At 42.0% G+C, this 20,712-nt stretch overlaps 1 protein-coding gene across 2 annotated transcripts in view; it reads left to right on the forward strand.

Moving 5' to 3' along the window:
• LOC137436520 (laminin subunit beta-2) overlaps positions 1-20,712 on the forward strand; it is a 280,979-nt gene that overhangs the window by 139,329 nt on the left and 120,938 nt on the right. For both annotated transcript variants that reach the window (XM_068130380.2, XM_068130381.2), the window contains 6 exons: positions 3,422-3,565; positions 10,275-10,509; positions 16,009-16,166; positions 16,499-16,723; positions 17,098-17,318; positions 18,644-18,740. In XM_068130380.2, the coding sequence (XP_067986481.2) occupies positions 3,422-3,565; positions 10,275-10,509; positions 16,009-16,166; positions 16,499-16,723; positions 17,098-17,318; positions 18,644-18,740 (1,080 nt within the window). The remainder of the gene's footprint in view (positions 1-3,421; positions 3,566-10,274; positions 10,510-16,008; positions 16,167-16,498; positions 16,724-17,097; positions 17,319-18,643; positions 18,741-20,712) is intronic.

Below are 20,712 nucleotides of genomic sequence, written 5' to 3' on the forward strand. Positions count from 1 at the left end.
GGTTCGCCCCTCCAGTCGTAGAGGAGGAACCGAGCGCGATGCGCGAACCACATGGCCGCTCGTCATTGCTAAAACTCTGGCAGTTCGAGTTTAGGTCTTGTGGAAGAAATTGCGGTCGCAATACTGCCGTGTTCATTTGGCCCCCGAATACGTTCGGGGGCAACGGGGTCACCAGTTTAGTAGTTGCCGAAGATGACAAGAAGAGGCCATTTCGTTGGGTACAAAGGTTGTTTATTGTACAGAAATCTCCAGCAACTGCTCGCGAACGGAAGTCGTAACGGCTTATATAAAACCAAGAACCCTCTTCGGAGGGCGTGGCTCCAACAGCCGCACGTGCGTCACGACGACACAACCAAAAGCCCGTGTGCGCGGGTTAGACCAAACCTATCGTATTGGTAACCGTCACATGTGGATAAGTCAACCGCGACATGTGAATAAGGTAACCACTACAGGTGCACCATTGTGATCCCGAGAGTAAGAAACGGTCAATGGAGTACCGCAGCAAAGGATCATCAGCACCAAAAAAACATTAAAGATGCAACCATCTGCCCCGAAAGTCTTGCTTAAGGCTTTTTGGGACATGAAGGCGATATCCATGTGGAATGCATTTCAAAGGGTACCACCATTACCTATGAATGATACATTTAAACTCTAAAGAAACTGAAAACATGGATTTGTATGGTTTGGCCTGACAGGCAGCTGGTCTCCTAGCATGATGATGCATGGCCTAACATGAGTGCACGAATGACTGAAGCATTGGTCACGTTGGGTTCACTGCCTTACAACACCCACTGTACAGGTCCAGCTTGGCTCAGTCTGATATTGATCTCTTAAGGAACACGTTCGTGGAGAACATTTTTCTTCTGACGATGATGTCAAGGCCACTATGAAGTGCTGGTTAAGTCAGCCGGATCACAGTTCTATTGTGACGGCTTCACAAAACTACTTCTTGAACGTTGTTGAGAAATAAATGTGCACTATGGTACAATAAAGATTGATGTTAGTATCAGTCTTTGTGTCATTCAAATATCTTTCCCTGTTTTGGAGGAAAAATAATAGGAGGCATTACTTTTCAACACATCCTATGCAGTATCAGCAGGAGAAACTAGAGGGTAAGTGGAAGGAATATAATCAAATTAAATGGGGAGAAAGAAGTGGAGGTTAAAAAAAAAAAAACACAAGAGATAATGCCTGTGATTGGAGGATGCTTGGAGTGGGAGGAAATGGAGAGTGAGATCCAGAATGAGCAAGCCAGGGAGAGATGAGTGTTAGCATGAGCCAAGAGGGTTTGAAAAATTTTCTCCAGTTATGATGACTCATATACAGAGGCAGGAGGGCAATGAAGGTGTATACGGCAAGAAAAGCACTGCAGTGGATGCAGACAGAAGCAAGACAGTGCAGAACTTGTTAACTCAGGGCACGTTCCACTGAGGCGAAGCCAACTTTTCATCACCAGTATCCATCTCTGCTTCATCTTTACTTCTGCAACGCTACTTTGTTGGCTCATAGGTCAATCTCTCGGTTCAAATCATTCCACCTGTATCACTGGTGCATCTCAAATTACCTGCCTATGCTCCATCCTCGATCCTTTTGAAGCAGCTCAACAATCATTTGCACAGTATGAGGAATGGAAAGTTTATACCAGCTGCTGTTTGAGTACATGTTCAAATATCCCAGCACACCCCCATGTCAATGGATTGCATACTAGGTGAGAAAAGTCTGGAATATATGAATAATGAAACACCATCTGGCTATATCTAAAACTCATCCCACATGGTCCGTTAAGGTAATATTTACATCCTTCATGAAATCATGACGCAAGTAATACATAATGTGCTTTAAAAGAAATCTGTAATGAAAATCACAACTTTCAGAACATTGTATTGATATCAACCCTTTTTGGTTATTTTGGTGTGTCTTCCAAAGATTATGCCATCCTGGTTCACTGGGGTTTGAATATTGCAGGTATCTATTTTTAAGAGCGAGTTATCTCTGTGTGAAGCGTTTTTTTTTTTTTTTTAAACTCTTAGATGCAGGGGTCAAAAATCCTACATAAACGCAGCCATTGGGCCTCAGAGGCCCAACGGATGTGTTCGTGTAATGTTTTTTTTTTTATTGATTTTTTTTCTTTCATATCCTTTTTCAATCCAGGTCGATGCTCATGGATGTGTATTTCCTCAGAAAATGTGAATCATTGATCCTATTAGTTGGAAGAATCCCATACAAGTAATGAATCTTTTTTCTTTTTTTTTTGCAAATTTTTTTTTGTTCTTGGTTTTTCAACTTTTTTTCTCTAAACATTTGAGGCTCATGGAGGAGTATTTGCTCAAAAAATATGATTCACTAATCCTTTTATTTAGAATGTATGTGTCCACAACTGTCAAAAATCCTACACCTATGCAGCCATTGCGCCTGGTGGCAACCACAACCACAACCACAACCTGGCCCACGAATGTATTCGTGTAAAGTTTTTTAATTTTCATATTTTTGTCACTGAATTATTTGTAACCAAGTTATAGGAGCATATAATGAGGGTCATATCACGAAAATAATGATATAACATAGTAGTACAACAACATTTATGTGGGGCCTCGAAGGACCCAGGCCTGCAATCGTGTCGGATTTTCGGGTTATAAGTGAAGAATGAAGATTTTCCCACGAGCCAGAATATAAAATTTCATGTCACTTAATTTTGTATAACAACATGAAAGTCGGTGAAAATGAGGCTCATTCCCAAAAAAATTGTACAGCATAGTTTTTGCAACAACAAAAAAACCTTGTGGGCCTCCGAGGCCCAATCACTTCATCCAAGGGTTAAATACAATTCCATAGCCCTGGGTAAATGGCCCTGACAATTACTGTACCACATTATTGTAACATGCAGTTGGTCAATGTCACAATATAAAGTTGCAATTGTTAATCAAATAGATGTTTTTTAAAAAAACGCCACTCTAGCCAATCAGCGTCCTCGGCAGTGAGAGTGGCGGAGCTTGGCTTATGCCTCGGCCCTTCCGCCTCGCATTGGAAGGTGAATTTTGTCGGAAATCGAACCAATTGCATTTATATTCCGTTTGAAGAATGGAAATTCATATACAAAGGGTCCATAGTCGCCATGCAAATACTAAGTACCACAGCAAACGAGGAAATGAAGCCATTTGCCCCATCATTGCCTTGGTGCATTCTTTGGTTATAATTCTTTGCTACAGCTTCAAACATCAGTCTTCTTGATGGAATCACACAGCCCAATCTTGATCGGGTAAAGCAGCTTGTTAAAAAACACAAGTTAAAAAAAAAAAGCCAAAGAAGGTTGGGTCGAAAAATAGAAATCAGGCTTCTCAGGTTGACCTGAAAAAAGTTGATGTTGGAGATATTACTGTGAATGATGATACTGATGAACCAAGTGTTTCCTATTTGTTTTCAGCTTGCTACTGTCACCCAGAGGGTTCAATGGAACATACGTGCAAGCCTGATGGAGGGCAGTGCCCATGCCGGCCACATGTTATTGGGCGCCGTTGTGATCAATGTGCTGCTGGGAGCTACAATCTTGGCCAAAGTGGATGTACTGGTGATTCCATAAAGCACATATACGAAGATTCACAAGCTTGATTTTGATTGACGGAAGTTTCTGGAATATTTTTTTTTGCCAAACCTAAAGAGAGTTTAGAAAATTTTCATTATTTTAGAAAAATGTTGGTTTGTTTTTGACGATTGGGAGTTTTTTTTTTTTTTTTGTATACAAGATCGAGGCTCGTGAAAGAGCTAACATTAATCACACAAAAAGACAAACCGACACACAAAACACAAAAAACAAGGGGAGCGGTAGACAAGAGGGGGAAGGACACAAAAGAGAGGGGGAAGGACACAAACACAACATTTGAGAGCAGGGACATCGGGAGGACTTGGGGGGAGGTGGGAGAGGATTAAAACATATGAACGCTGCAAGGACTCTGGGGTGAATTACCGGGGGTAGAAAAGATCAAGGTTTTCGATGGGGGAAGATAAGAGATGGTGGTGAACAGCTGTTTTAAAGACCTGGAGGGAGGAGTGGGATTGAAGGGAGTGGGGGAGTTTGTCCCAGAGGCGGGAGAAAAGGGGAATGAAAGAGTGAAGGTGAGCAGAGAGCCTAGACTTTGGCAGTTTAACCAGAAGAGGGTTGCAGGCAGATCTTGTGCGACCTGAAGGAATATTGGGGGGACAGAGCACAGAGAGAGCTGGGGGAGCAAGGCCGGAGAGGAGTCGGTAGAAGACAGAAAGACCACCAACCTGCCTGCGGTGAGTGAGTGAAAGGCCCTCGGCGTTGACTACATCGCAGGAGAGTATCTCGTTTGTGGTTGAATTCTCCATTATATCAACTAGTGGGGTCACCCATGGGAATCCCACGGGCATGGAGGTGTATTATTGCGATCAGTGCAGCCGTTTTTGCGCGGTACCAGGGACGATAATGTTAGGCGGGAGCCCAAATCTGAAAATGCTGAAGACCAAAGCTGAAATTGGAAAAACAATATAGCCTATTTTACTCCAGGGGGTCCCAGGATTATCCACCCAAAATATCGTTGCGATCGGTTCAGCCGTTTTTGCTGGTACCTGGGAATGGATGGACGGACAGACAGACGGACAGACATTTGGTGAATTATAGTAAGACTAGCAACGGTACCCACCATATGGGCGGGGCTTCAATTGGGATGCCCAAATGAAAAGGCAAAATATCAGAGATTGAAGGCTTTTTTTATTTTAAACAATTCATGTAAACATCCGTTGAATCATATCACATGCAAATCATCAAAATCTAAACAGTACATGGCACCCATTTTGAAAAAAGATTGAATTCTGCAAAACGGAAGTGGCCGCTGCACGTCTTTCTCAGTCGCACGTTTATGTGTGAAGAGTGCGCGCCGAATCTGCAACACGGAAGCGGCCGCTACACCTGTTTCTCAGTCGCTTTGCACACGCTGCCATGTTACTTTGGAGCCTCACGTTTATATAGGAAGAGTTCGTCAGGAGTCGATCTACTCTCTCCTGGTACGTAGAATAAACAGTATTTGTAGAATTTCAACAAAAGCCACATCACTTTTCATATCGGTAAATATTATTCCATCGTGTTTGGAAAAACTGGAAAATTGGAAAACTTGGAAAAACAGTATAGCCTATTTTACTCCCAGGGGTTCCAGGAATACCCACCCAAAATATCGTTGCGATCGGTTGAGCCGTTTTTGCGATCGGTTGAGCCGTACCTTCGAACGGACGGACGGACATTTGCTGAATTATAATAAGACTAGGGAGGTACCCATGCTACGCACGGGTGCGAGGCCAGAAGCAAACAGGCAATGCAGATACGGCGAATGCTAAAGCATGAAACCAATAAACTCCACATTCCTGTAGCACCTTCAGTCGCCCGTCAGACATGGACAGCAGGTTCGTGACAGCATTTCAAATTGCTGAATATGCTGAATATGCAATGTGACAACCAGACTCTGTGGAGTAAAGTTTGGAGCCTCCACTCCGAGTCTGGGAGGTCGCTGGTTCGAACTTGGCCCTGGCCAAGTCTACCAAAGACTTTAAAAATGGTAGGTGCTGCTTTCCTGCTTGATGCTCAGCATGAACAAACAACCATAGGTTGGCAACCATTGGCTTGATAGACCTGATGGTCTCCTGCATTTAAGGTCCTTGTTCGGGAACTCATAAGGTGGGAGAATACAGCCCAATGGGAAAGTCACAATGGTAATCGGCACTATGGGAAATAATTAGATTAAAGTCATGCAAATACACCAAACGAGGAAACCCAGGATTACATTTTGCACAATCGGAGGTGATTTATTCAAGATGTTGTTGAGTGGAGATGAAGGAAGCCAAATGAAAAGTACTGACGTATACATAATTATTGAGAGACTATCAGAAGTGTGTGGTTAAAATGCCACGATGGGGGGGGGGGGGGGGGGCGGGATTAGGGGGTGGAAAGGAAGTTATCTATTCTTGCGCTGATTGAAAGAGCTCAAAATTGGGAGGTTCAATAAGTAACATCTTAGTTCTATGCACCTGGTGCTTAAAGAAAAGAAGAGGGAAAAATGAGTTTAAAACAACTTATTTATTTATTTAAAAATTTGATTGGGTGAACTTACAATGGATTACATGAGGATAATTTTGGCTTAGGAACGAAGTACAGGCTGTCCACAAAGTCTTTTGAACTGATTTGATTTGGGGGTCGAGTTTAAAGGTCAGAGTCTGTAATAGGTTTTTGTTACCACGATAGCTTAGGGATGGCTGAAGGGAACATAGTCAAACATGGAGGATGCATCTATAATTATGTGGATATAAATGGAATATATTATGGGGTCATGGGGTCAAAGGTCAGACGTCCCGTTTGATAAAAAATGCTGTTACCGAGCTAACTTGTGACCCAGTGATGGAATTTTGACCAAACTTGGTAGACGTATATATTATGTTGCAAAGATGAATGGATTCGATTTCAGCATCAAGAGGCCAAAGGTCAGTTTCTGTAATAGATTTTTGTTACTGCGATAACTTATAGGCTCATTGGAACCAAGTCAAACTTGGTACAAGTATGTAAAATGATATAAAGACAAATGGATTACATCATGGAGCCAAGAGCTCAAAGGTCAGATGTCCCGTTAGGTAAAAAAAATTGTTGCTGCGCTAACTTGTGAACCAGTGATTGTATTTTGACAAAACTTGTTAAAAGTACATTATATACAGTGCTTTCAGAAAGTAATCACACCCCTTGACTTTTTTCACATTGTGTTGTGTTCCAGCCTGAATTTAAAATGTATTAAATTGACATTTTTTGTCACTGATCTACAAATTATACCCTAAATGTCAAAGTGGAATTTTTCTTCAATAAACTTTTACAAAATAATTAAAAACGAAAGACAGAAATATCTAATTCCATAAGTATTCAACCCCCTGAGTTAATACTTTGCAGAAGCACCTTTGGTCTGTGATAACAGCTTCAAGTCTTCTTGGCTTTGTCTGTATCAGCTTTGCACATCTTGATTTGGGGGAGTTTCTCCCATTCTTCGTTGCAGATTTGCTCAAGCTCTGTCAAGTTGGAATGAAGTGTCGTTGAACAGCAATCTTCAAGTCTTTCCACAGATTCTCAATGGGATTCAAGTCTGGGATTTAACTGGGCCACTCAAGGAGTTACACATTCTTGTTCTGAGGCCATTCCAGTGTTGCTTTAGCTGAATGCTTGGGGTCATTGTCCTGTTGGAATGTAAATCTTCGCTGCAGTCTAAAGTGTTTTCCACTTTGAAGCAGGCTCTCAAGGATTTGCCTGTATTTGTTGTTCCCTCTATCTTTACAATTCTCCCAGTCCCTGCTGCTGAAAAGCATCCCCATAGTATGATGATGCCACCACCATGTTTCACAGTAGGGATGTTATTATATGGGTGATGAGCTGTGCTCGGTTTCTGCCAGATCTATCGCTTTTGCATTCAGCCCAAAGAGTTCAATTTTCATCTCATAATTTCATCAGAGCACAGAATCTCATGCTCCTACCCTTTCACGTGCCTTTATGCAAAATATCGGCGTGCTGTCACGTGCCTTTTTCTCAGGAGAGGCTTCCGTCTGGCCACTCTCCCATAAAGCCTCGATTTGTGAAGTGCTGCAGAGACTGTTGTCCTTCCGTTAGGTTCTCCCATCTCAGCCAAGGAAATCTGTAGTTCTGTCAGAGTGGTCATTGGGTTCTTGATCACCTCCTTGACCAAGGACCTTCTTGCCTGATTGCTCAATCTGGTCGGACAGCCAGCTTTAGGAAGAATCTGTGTAGTTCCATATTTTTTCTGTTTCCTAATGATGGAGCTCACTATGCTCTTGGAAACTTTCAACACTATAAATTGTTTTATGCCCTTCGTCAGATATGTCCTTCCTCACAATTCTATCTCGGAGTTCTACAGACAGTTCATTGGACTTCATGGTAGAGTTTCAGCTCTAACAGGCACTGTCAACTGTGGGACCTTATTTCGAAAGGTGTGTTTCTTTCTAAATCATGTCAAATCAATTGAATTGGCCACGGGTGGACTCCACTCAAGTTGTAGACATCTCATTTCATTATTTCATTTCATATTATTTCTTCATCTTTCCAATGGGGTTTACCTCGTGTGGTAAAAGTAAATAAACTAGAGCCTCCAGGGAAGCAGAACTCAACTGAACTGACTGGACAACTTTAAAGTAGGTCGGGTCTCACATGCCAAGTGTTAACGTCGAAAAGTTAAGGGATGACAGACGACGGATGCTGGATGGTTCAGTATGTGATGAACTCAACTGGACGGTAGTCCATTTGAGTTAACTAGGGCATGCCCGTACTATATCTATATCTAAAATTATATCCCCCCCCCTCTATTTACATGAAATGGTTTGGTCCAAAGCGAACGGCTTGCGAGTGGTGACAATCCCCCCCCTCTATTTACATGCAATGGTTTGGTCCAAAGCGAACGGCTTCCGGAGTTTGGTAAAGAAATCGCCATCGCGTGCACAAACGCGCAGGAAAGCGAATGAATCGCAAATTCGTTTTTATTAGTTGTAAAACATAGTTTAACGCCAACATAGTTTGCAAACGTGAAATAAATGAATACGCTCTCAAATGTGCCATCCGAGGCAGAGTGTGCCCGCCACGTTCGGCACACGCGATCGTTCGCTGCTCTCTGATTGGTTGAATCGTTTTTTGGACATAGCTCGGTAAGTAATTGTCCGATTAATATGAAACCTTGAAAAGGCACATCCTCGGGTCCCCAGCAATATACCTGGCAAGTTAAAAGTATATCGGACCCGTGGTTGTCGAGAAACAGCGGTCACAGACAAACGTACAAACGTACAAACGTACAAACGTACAGACAGAGATTACTGGAATTATAGATAGATAAATGAACTAAACCAACTTTCCATTCCTTCCAACCTGCTTTTCGTTGGCCCCAAGTTGATACTTATGTTTATTTACTTCACATAATATATAAATTATCCATGAACATTTATTTGTATTCCCGTACAGTAAAAACTTCAAATATGAATCATGACTACTTCCTTTCCTCTGCATTATGAAAATGTACCTTTCTTTCATGATAGACGATGTGTTTAAATGTACACAAGGTTAACAGTCCTCTTGATTGTATGGAAGTTTTATTTGGGTGGTGTATAGTAGACCGCTGCCTCGAGATGACTCCCGAACAAACCATGCATACCCTATTTCCTCTGCATGAGTTGTAATCAAAATGTACCTTTATTTCCTCAAAACGTACCTTTATTTCATGATAGAAGACGCATTGTTCAGTCTTCAAATGCACACCTTTAAGCCTAAGGCCTATACAGAATGAAGAAAATGGTGAAGATTTGATTTTTCTTTTTGAGCTCAGAATTGTGGGTGGATTCGGGCCAGTGAAGCTCCACCCTTGACGGACAGACCTTCAGAGCGACAGACAGACAAAGTGACTGGCGGAAAATATGTATTTCTATGATATGATAGATTTGAACACTATTTAGCCAAATGCACGGACACTAGTCATCCAAACGAGGCTTATCCTGTCAAGTCTGAATTGTTTGACTGTTTTAGTGACAGGACCAAAGAGCATGAGAGAGAAACTAATTATTATCATTGCTGAAGTTACTTTACTGTTCATGATGTAATAATGTTTCTCAGTAAAAAAAAAAAAAAAAAACCACCTTTAGAGGCCATTTTTCCCCGCAAGCGGGGGTTGGCCTTTTTCGGGAACTGTGGTTGTTGTTGTTTTTTTTGGTCCCCTTTTTGAAGCAATGTTTTACGGCCGGATGCCCTTCCTGACGCCAACCCTTTTTGCCGCCTTTAACGACAAGCAGGGAATTACCAGTGAACTGGTACTCAATTTGCCGACCTCGGAAGGATGACAGGCTGAGTCAACCCCCCTGGCGTTAATTCAGCGATCGACCGGGATTCGAACCCAGGATCCTAGGTATCCTAAGCTGGCACCCTAGCCGCTAGCCCAACACCAGGGACTCCCTGGAATCCAACACCAACTCCAACACCAACACCAGGAATAATGTTTCTCAGTAGTTGCACATAAATTTGTCCCACTTTAATCAAGGGTAGTGTTTTACATCGATGTTGCTCTTATAAAGTTGGCTACTTATATACAAATTTATTCGTTGACAGAAGGTGCATTTTTATGCAGCGGAAGCTGATCCAATAAAATAATGTTGAAATGGAACAGCTCATGTTGTTTTGCAGTCGTTCTTGCACTCCCTAATGTAGCTCTCTACGTTTCTGAAATGTTTTTTTAAAATCACAACAGAGTGTCAATGTGACCCTCGTGGATCGATGAGTCTCGTATGCGAGCCAAGAGCAGGCGGACGCTGTACCTGCCGGCAAGGTGTGGTCGGCCATCACTGTGATCGTTGTCTCAGGGGTTTCTGGGGTTTTCCTGAGTGTCGGCAATGTCATTGCCGTGGACATGCAGACACCTGTGATGCACGGACTGGTGCTTGTCTAGGATGCCGTGACCGCACTGCAGGAGACAACTGCGAAAGGTTCGTGCCGAATGCTGTTTTTTGTACTTGGAACCGAGTTAAGGAAGGTTCCAAGCATGGATAGAGAAATTGAGTTTGTTATGTGGTAATAAAGAAGTGCAGATGGAGAGGACTTATGGAGGCCTTATGGATATCTCTAATTTGATTAGAAAGAAAAGCTTTTATTCTTGATCATGCGTGCAATATCTATGATATTATATCACGACACTTTCATGAAATGCTCAAACCTTATGCATTGCAGACAGACATACATGCTCATCCATGTATGACAATAAATACATATTCATGATTTACATGCAGTGATGTCTCACACAAGGCAAAGCCTAAGCCTAAGCCTAACCCTAACCCTAACCCTAACCCGAACCCGAACCCTAACAACCCTAACCCTAACAACCCTAACCCTAACCCTAACAAAGCATTCTATATCCACACCCTTTGAACTTTGTCTAAATTTTAAATTTGGTGAAGGCACTGGCATACAATAACCTACTCTTTTTGAAAGACTCTGGGATATTTTAGATGCATCAACCAATGCTAGTAGACTGGACACTGAGGCCTAATGTCTATCCCAAGTACAGCCTGCTCCTTTATGCAAAGTGCCACCAGGATGACAGTTTAATGTCGGATCTGGAATCAAACCCAGACTCGATGGCTCAAAGGTGAGTACACTGTGAGGTATTCTATCAGCCGAGCATCTCAACAAAACTGGTATTCGTCATATTTGACCGTCGTAGAAATATTTGACCGTAGTAGAAAACATCCATGACGACACCATATGATAGCAACTGCATCTCTCTTAGTCTACAACACTAGGCATTCCATAGAGGGTTCTCATCCAAGTATAGTACCGACCAAGTTCTCACACATTCAAGCTAACAAGTGGTAGCTGGACGAATGCTGTGATGTCTGGATTTGTTGCTGTGCTTTAATTACACTTCTGACTTGAAATTCCATGGGCCAAAATGTGCCATAGTGCCAACAAGATGTGCCCAAGCTTATTGTAGTGTCTTACACCACTGTGATTCCAAAAAACAGTTTTAACTGAACTAAATTGGGTTTAAGCCACTCTTGGAAAATTATCTAAGGATTTATCTACTTAGCTTACATCACTGTTCCTGGCTGTTCCTGGGTGGGTTTGAGGGTAGAGGAGTAGCAGCCGAAATCCAAATCCTATCTAGGTTCCTCCTGATAACTCAATCTTTGTCTTTTTGGGTTCCTCCTGATTCTCCAGTGCTGTATTTGGTCAGTTTTCTGACTAGTATCTAATGTATCTAATGAAAAAGTAACTACAGATGTAGTTACATTAAATGAGACATTGTTTCATCAGGAGATAAATTATAGGACAGGAATTGAAAGCTAAAAGATGTATAGGTGTGAAAGGAAAGGAATTTGGAGGAGGTGTAGCTATCTGGTTAAAAGACATTACAGTATTGTATTGAGCGAAAGGTTAAGGACATTAGGCCAATTATTATGAATGTAGAGGATTCTGATTGGATAGAGATTAGAGGTTTTAAGAACAGTAAGATATTTGAAGGATGCTTTTATAGGGCTGCTGGTGTGAGAGAGGAGCAGGAGAGAATGGTTTAAGAAGAATTCCGAAAGGCACATTGTAAGAGAAGAGTATTTATTATGGGGGTTTTAAATTACCAGGGATATATTGGGACCAGGAACAGGAAAAGGGAAGAGCAGATGAGGATTTTCTAGATCTAGTCTAGGATTGCTTTTTAATCCAGTTTCTAGATAAGCCCACAAGGGAGAGTTCAATGTTAAACCTGCTTTTAGGTAATGATCCCAATATGGTGGATGAGGTGGAGGTCGGAGAGGATTTAGGATCAAGTGACCGTAACATTTTGTGTGTGAGGATTGTGTTAAGAGTTATAGTTTAGGATAGTTAGAGCAAGACTTAGATTTTAAGAAGGCAAACTTTGAGGGTATGAGGAGAGAGCTGGCAGCTATAGATTGGGAGAAGCTAACAAGAGGCTGGTCTGCATCGGGGAAATGGGCAACCTTCAAGGAGCGAATGTGTGGTGTGCAGAGGAAGTACATTCCAATGAGGTAGAAAGGGACCAGGGTGGTTGAGTAAGGAGGTCAGCAGTCCTATTAAGGATTAATAGAAGGCATTTATTAGTTACAAATAATTGGAATGGAATGGGACTCGCATCAGTATTATAAGGTGCAAGCAGACGCTGGTTGAGAAAATAATGAGGCAAGCTAAAAAGAGGATATGAAAAGCGTTTTGCCAGGAATAGTAAACTTAATAACAAGGCATTATTTAAGTACACAAGGGGTAAAGAACAGGTTAAGGCAGGTGTGGTCCGATTGAGAAATAGCACAGGGAGAGTGGTCATGATGAAAGCGAGATGGCAGGCTTGATAAATACGTAGGTTTTTTGCTTCTAGATTTACACAAAAACAGTCATTGGATTTACCAATCGCTGCGCTGAGAGTATATATGAAGAAGGTGATGAAAAGCTTTTTGAGGAGATCTACAGAGTGGCCACAAAGTGCCTATGCACACAGTTGTAATTTATTCAGAATTTACCTGTATGCTCCCCTCCATTCTCCGCACAAATTTGAATTTTTCTCCATGTTCTTCTGGACATCTTCCATGTTGTGGGATGGAGGTCATTAAAGCAGCCCCTGACTTCATGGCTTGAATCCCAGATCCTTTTTCATTATTTTTTGGACTGTTGGACGTGGAATGCCTAACTCAGAAGATCTTTTTCGAGATGATTTCAGTGGTGATCTCGAGCAGGACGCTTCAATAATGTCCACATGGCGTGGACGTGATGCTGGATGACCAGAACGCTTTAAATCAAGGACAACATTCCCTGTTGAAAAAGCCTTCTTCTCCCATGCCCGCGGTGTCGTGTCGCACTTAGGATCTGGCTTTTCGAAATTCTGCGAAAATATTGTCTTGATGTCTTCAAAACTTGCTCCTTCTCACGTGCTGTCGTGAACCCAAACACAAATAATCAGTCTCTCTGCTGTCGTGTACTTACTGGTGTCCGTCATGCTGAAGCCGTACCTGGAAAACAAATAAAACTAGAACGGCACTCAGTTGAGAGCATACCTTCGCCAGGTGAACAGTTTACGTTTTGTATCCCAGAGAAGACCATAAAATCACAATACAGATTCACATTTCATCAAAACGATCCTTCCACAACTTTTCGAGATATTCTGCTTTGTATCGTTTTTGGCCCAAACTCCCAATGGTGAAGAATCACTTAAACAATTCTAGTAGCCGGATCCGAATCCGGATCTTCACTAAAATCGAATAATTTCGTCCATATCACATACACTCACTACCTCTGCCAAATTTCGTCCGAATCCATCCACAACTTTTTGAGATATCTTGTTCACAAACCGACAGACAGACAGACAGACGGGGGTGAAAACATAACCTCCATCCACCTTTGGTGGCGGAGGTAACAAATAAGTAACAGAGGACACACTATTATGCATAGGGACTTTGTGGCCACTCTGAAGATATAAATGGAGGCTAAGCGAGATGTTAACAGATATCTTTAATAGCTCACTGGAGTCAGGACAGGTACCAGATGATTGGAGAGTAGCAAATGTAACTCTGTTATTGAAGAAAGGATCGTGAGAGGGATTAAAGAACTACAGACCTGTTACTTTAACATCAGTTGGGGGAAAGGTGTTGGAGAATTAGGGACAGGGTATGCAGCCATTTAAATATATTCAAACTACTTAAGATGCACAGTGGGGTAAAAAAAAAAAAAAAAATTGTTGTTTTTCATGTCAAAGTGTTCTTTGAAGTATATATTTTCACAATCAAACTGTTTTGATTGGTACTTATTTCCAAAGAAATAAGTTGAAATAACTTGAAAACTAATCATCCAAATTGAATGAAATTTGGCATTAATAATCATCTTAACATGTTGGATGAATTAATGATGGCTTTTTAAGATACCCCTACTACAAATTGAGTTATGAAAAAAATCCTTGTATTTTTCTTTAAAAACAAAGAAAAAATATTTTGTGTAATTATCATTACAATTTACTGAAAAGCCATCACTGGTCTCTTTGGATATACCCATACTAACTACCCAAAGGGGTAAATAACAGATTGACTGAGGCAGTTAGCAGTAGTTCCAGTTTCAAATATGTCAACCAAAAAAACATATTTTTGTATGTGTCTAGAAAATTAAAGCTCACATGTTTATTTGTATCCGAAATTCACTTGTGTCTGTATTTTGGGATTCCTCATACTCTAAGCTTTCTAGCAGTATATGGTTTGTGGGGGGATGATCGGATGAAGTTGATCGGATGAAGTTTTGTACTTGTCGAATTATGACGTCATAATGGAGGCACCAATGACATCATCATTAACATATTTTATTCCCCATGGAGAGTTCTTTACAATGAGCCATGTCTCAATTTTTTTCTATTCAGCGCTTTCGGATATATGGAGGTGCAAAATTTTTCGGTTTTTCCAAGATAGCGGCAGAACCACGTGACCTATGACATCATACTTATCATTAAAAAATTATACAGGTGGAGTTGCACCTATGGTGAAAATTTTCCTGTCAATCGGACCAAAGGTTGCAGAGAAAATCATATTTATTCTGTGTGGACAAACGGACAAACAAACAGACAAACAAACGGACTCAAATGCAATATCCTCTCCTTTGGCGAGGGTAAAAAGGCCGATAAATTTTTTTTTTAACTCACACTTTTTAAAAAAACATGCTCTTGGTAGTCAGCACAACATGAAAAACCCTGTAAAATATTCCTCAGATCGAACTAAAGGTCTTAAGATCCTTCGCCAGCCACTTTAACCATTAAGCCAACACCAGGCTAAGGTAACTATATATGATGGTCTGATCCAATACTTTGTAGTCCACCTATAATGTGCCAAACATTTATACCAGTGATTGAGTCAGTGACTGAGTGGTTTATATATGTTATGAGATTTTCTCATTGATACCTGTCATCTTTCATCTTTTTATATGCATTGCTCTGAGCTTAGGATTCCATAAATAGTGTTTTTCACAATGAAGATGACTTTCATTTGACCATGACTTTTGATTAATGGATGCAGAGTAATATACCTACATTACTGCTTTTTGAGGAAAGTAGAGTTTATAGCATTGGTCATCAATCATCTGTTTCCTGTCTTGATGCACATGTTGGAAATCAAGACATCCGCAAGCAAGATAACAAAGAAGTTGCAACAATGAAAAATTATAGAATTTCTGGTCAATGTAAACACCACGCTTGTTGAAATGTATACCTTACGTGTGCTCAGTAAATAGTGATGATTGCCTGTGAAGTTTATATCTCAGAGTTACTAAATAAAAGTTCATGTCAAATTAGAATGACCCCACTATATTATTTGGGTCAGGTCAAGGTGGACTGAAACACCTGTTATGCTGGAGGTGACCATGACCAATCACAGTTTGAGATTTGCAAAGTGAATTTTTGTGCGATTGTTAATTCAATCAGAGTAACTGAATGCTGCCAAACCCGTCAGCTGTGCCCCTGGATACTATGGAAACCCCACTGTTGGGGAGTCTTGTCTTCCCTGCTCCTGCCCAGAGGGACCAGAGACCGGTCGTCACTTTGCTAGTTCTTGCAGTGTGAGGCCTCAAAGCCATGCTGTCATCTGCACCTGCCTACCTGGGTATATGGGTAAGGATGTCTCGAGTCACTGTAAGCTGATAAGGCAATTCTGCCTGGAAATATAAAGCACAAGTACATTCCTTTCTGAAGAACTACTTGAATACTGCTTCACTTGATTGTTACTTTGCAGAGTATTATTGGTAGAATTGCATTCATGGGTAATACAGTATGATGGTATAAGCAAGTTACGATATCTGTTTTCAGATGAAGTTTTTCATTAATTGATTGATTAACATTAGTTTCCTCTTGAAAACTCATCGCTCATGCTTATCAACATTACCTGTGGTAATTCTGAATGAGGCTTTCTCTATATTTTTTTTACCATGGTTGTTACCATTTAGGTCCTCGATGCCAGAAGTGCGCACCAGGACACTTTGGGGACATTTCACGCTTCGGTGGGCACTGTCAGCCATGTCAGTGCCATGGAAACATCGATTCAAATGACCCAAACAGCTGCGACCAACAGACTGGTGTGTGTCTGCGCTGCTTACATAACACGGAGGGACCCGCATGCCGCCACTGCAGGGTTGGCTTCTTTGGAGATGCCACCACACAAAGTTGCCACGGTGCGTTCCACAACCATTTCCCGGAAGGCAGATTTTTTTTTTTGCTAGCCATTGATTTTTCTTGGCTGCATAAAGCCAACCTTTTCTCTCACAACCGATGGTAATACTGGACTTTTTGGCTCAAGAACCTTATGCACCATGAAAGGAGCTCAATATTTCCATTGTTCTAGAAATGTCAGAAAGATAACCTCATGGAAAGAAGGACATACATGAGACCTGTGATATTATAAGGAATGTTGTAAAAAATATATAAAGGCCAAATGAAAAACAATGGTGTGAAATTGGTATTTCCTGATGGTGTTAGCACTAAATTATTTATGACGCGCTTGCTGTGCTTTGAAAACAAGGCCACGTGATCTCTTGACCCTGCGCAGATTGCCATTGCGATACGCGAGGAACCGATCCCGCTCGCTGCCCGGCAGCAATTTCTACCTGTTACTGCGACCCGTTGAGCGGGCAGTGCCCATGCTTTCCGGGTGTTCAAGGTCGAAGGTGTGAGCTATGTCAGGCTGATCACTGGGGGTTTGAAGGTGGGAGAGGATGCAGTCCCTGCCACTGTCACCCGGTCCACTCGCTCAGTTCTGAGTGCAATGAGGTATACTCAGTGGAAATGTCTTACTCTGGGCATAACTATAAGATTCATAATCTATCATCATCATAATTGCTGTCCATATGAACCACCTTTGGAGGCCATTTTTCCCCGCAGAGAAGGGGTTGGCCTTTTTTGGGCACCGTGGTCCCCTTTTTTGAAGCAATGTTTTATGGCCGGATGCCCTTCCTGCCGCCAACCCTGTTAGTCACCTCTTGCGACACACAGGGAATTACCAGTGAACTGATACTCAATTTGCCGACCTCGGAAGGATTGCAGGCTGAGTCAACCCCCCTGGTGTTAATTCAGCGATCGACCGGGATTCGAACCCAGGATCCTCAGATCCCAAGCCAGCACCCTAACCGCTAAGCCAACACCAGGCTGTCCATATGAGGAAGTCCTTATTTTACTGAGTTTATGCTTCTAACAATCATGATATTTGTATTACTTTTATTCTTTTCTCTAATAATTCTTCTATTTTAAAGTGATTTTGTCCTTTATGTTAAGTGAAAATTTTACATTGCATAGTATCTCTTAAGCAGTATCTCTCATTGCAGAGTATCTGTAATCTCAAGCATACTTACTGGTATGTGAACAGTATTTGACTTTAAAACTTGTTTTTGCGAGTTTGAAGTATGAATTACGAACATTTATTACCTGATTTGTTAATTTTTTTAAATTAAATTAAATTATTGTCTAATTTGTTAATTTTTATTTATTTAATTAAATTATTATCTAATTTGTTAATTTTTTCCAAATGATACTTTTGACCTTTATATTATGAACTGCATGTGTCATTAATACACTTCGAACACATGCACACAATTGCAGCTTCCATGAACAAACAATGATCAAAAGTCCTATTAATCCTTAAATGTTGTGAGTTTGGGGGTCAGTATGGCAATGCCATGGCATGTGTACATGTCCTGTGGAGCATTCACATTCCAGGCATAAAACTCTCAAACAGTCCATTCTGTTCTTTACAACCACAGTCTTGTTTGTCAAAGGATGGTATGGTCCCAGGTTCAAATGCCATACAATTTTTCTGTGGCATTCTTTCGTCCTCCATCCCCTTCCTCCCAGGGGTTTTTGCCCCACCTATGCACTAAGTCTATGATTTAAATTTCTTTGGTTTCAAACATTTTTGTATTGATTCAGAGGTCTATTTAAATAATCATCCACGAGCATCTTTGTGTAATTTCTCAGGGTTGTTCAGCAGGGTCAAGGCTCATCGGAGACGGTTAATTGAGAAGTAGTGAACACACAGAATATAATAATGAACTAATTTTCTCTAACTTTTATTCTTTGTGTGTGATCTTACTATCACATAGGCGGACGGGCAGTGCCATTGCCGGCAAGATTTTGGTGGACGCACTTGCAACGAGTGTGAAGATAATCATTGGGGCGATCCGAGAGTGAAATGTCAAGGTCTGGAAATATATGTCGTTTTCATCGAATTACATTCCTTAGTTTATTAAAAAGGATTCTTAATAACATTGATTCAAATACTTGGACTAATTGAAAACTTTTCTAAATGAGTACAAAGGTCACATCCCTCTGTCAAGGGATTGTGAATCCATCTGAGAATGAATAAGCACCAATGTATTCCATTGTATTACTTATAGGTCTAGTAGTTTGTGCTGTCTCTAGCACCCCTCTCCTAACAAAAATCTGCACTTCACAGCAATACTTCAGGTTGTTACAATTGGCATTCATTTTACAGTTTATGATTTTCCATGAAGTTACTAGACATGACGTGGGAGAGAAATCTTTTTTTCCTTTTCTTTTTAAACAAAGTCTCGGCTCATGAAGGAACGAAACAACAGAGCGCAGCATTTTTAAAGATTGACAGAGGATAAAAAGCGAACAGAGCAGACAAATGCACGGACGCAATGCAAAGTATTCCTCCATCCAAAACCTTGATCTCTTCCACCCCCGTTAATTCACCCCAGATCCACTTTTTTTGAAATGCCTCTTATGAGGGGGCCTGGCGAAGGAGGGGGGCAGTACTACGGTTTTGAGATTTGTACATATGACATCATTAAAGGCTAAAGGTTTGCCCCCCATAGTTAGTCCACGAGCAACACGTAGGCCCACTTAGAGTATTAGTTATGTCATAGTATGTGTGAGTACAGGCCATTTCCCCTAGTAATATCTGTGTTGTGTAAAGACATGAGTTTAGTTCCTTTCATTTTTGCACCACCCTCCAATTCCACCTACGGGCATAATTGATCCCGCGCCCTATTTGGCTGATCCCTCAATTCGTTACGCTTTGGCTGCCCGCAGCATTCTGTTACGCTTTGGTTGCCAGCAGCATTCGCTGCCCTTTGTTCGCTCGCTAGCCAAGTAACACGAGGTAGGCCTGAGAAGAGGGAGGAGCGTGGGGTCGAGGTGGGGCAGCATCAAGGAGCACGTCAGAGGCGATGACGGTAAGGGCCACCAGCCAACCAGGGCTCTAAGAGCATGGCGTGATAGGGCGTGGTAAGGCGCATCTGGCAAATGCTAGAAGGTTCGCAGGGCGTGCCTATTAAAGCCTTGGCACAAAGCCCTTGAACAGGACTGCCCTTGAAAGGACTTACGAGGGCTTGCTACCAGAGGACTTGGACTTGGTCAGGACTGGAAGGAATTGCGCATTGTCGGAGGACTGCAGTGAGGACTTGCACGAGAGAGAAGGAATTGAAGAGGGCTGGGTGAGAGCACTTCATTGTGTTAGCGCTTCGAGGCTATTTGCCTATTACGTACGCAGCCACGCGAGTGAACGCGGCAATAGCCGCCAGTATTAACCGCCAGAGCCCAGACCCTACCGTTCGCCCCGTATTATCCCGTGTGCGCCACCGACACGCGGAGAGCTCCTGCCATCTCCATTATCCATCTTCGTGGTACGAGCTGGGGACCGGAGATAGCTGACCATCCGTGGACATGCCCTCCATCCCTGGAAGTGCCGACCTTCATCTGCAATCCCCGTGTGAGTGTCTGTGTGTGAGACGGGCCCGTTTGTCCTGGGAGTAAGTTAAGACTGTTATTGAGGTTGCACTGTCTTCTTCTTCTTCTCATCATTGTAAATAGTGTGAATAAATTCTGTTCTTCCTTTCTTCCCAATTCGACCGCTTCTGTGATTTCTCCATTGGGTAAGCGTGGTACGAATAACAACCGCTTGGATCGGGGTCTAGTAATTGATAACGGCACGGATCACGTGTTCGCCAACACACGTGATTTGTGCGAGGCTTATCTCCTCGTTTCAGGGCAGCGCTAGTACTTAGGTAATGGCGAATCTGGTCCTACAACCCGATTTAGTGCTGTCCGGAAAGGATGTCATAGGCCTCGGGTCGTGCCTGGTCAGTCAAAGACAAGGGGACTAATCCCCCCTTGGTAAGGAGAGAAGGCCAGCGTTGAGATCCGC

The sequence above is a fragment of the Myxine glutinosa genome, chromosome 11 (assembly GCF_964187855.1).
Source record: "Myxine glutinosa chromosome 11, kmMyxGlut1.1, whole genome shotgun sequence".
NCBI lineage: Eukaryota > Metazoa > Chordata > Myxini > Myxiniformes > Myxinidae > Myxine > Myxine glutinosa.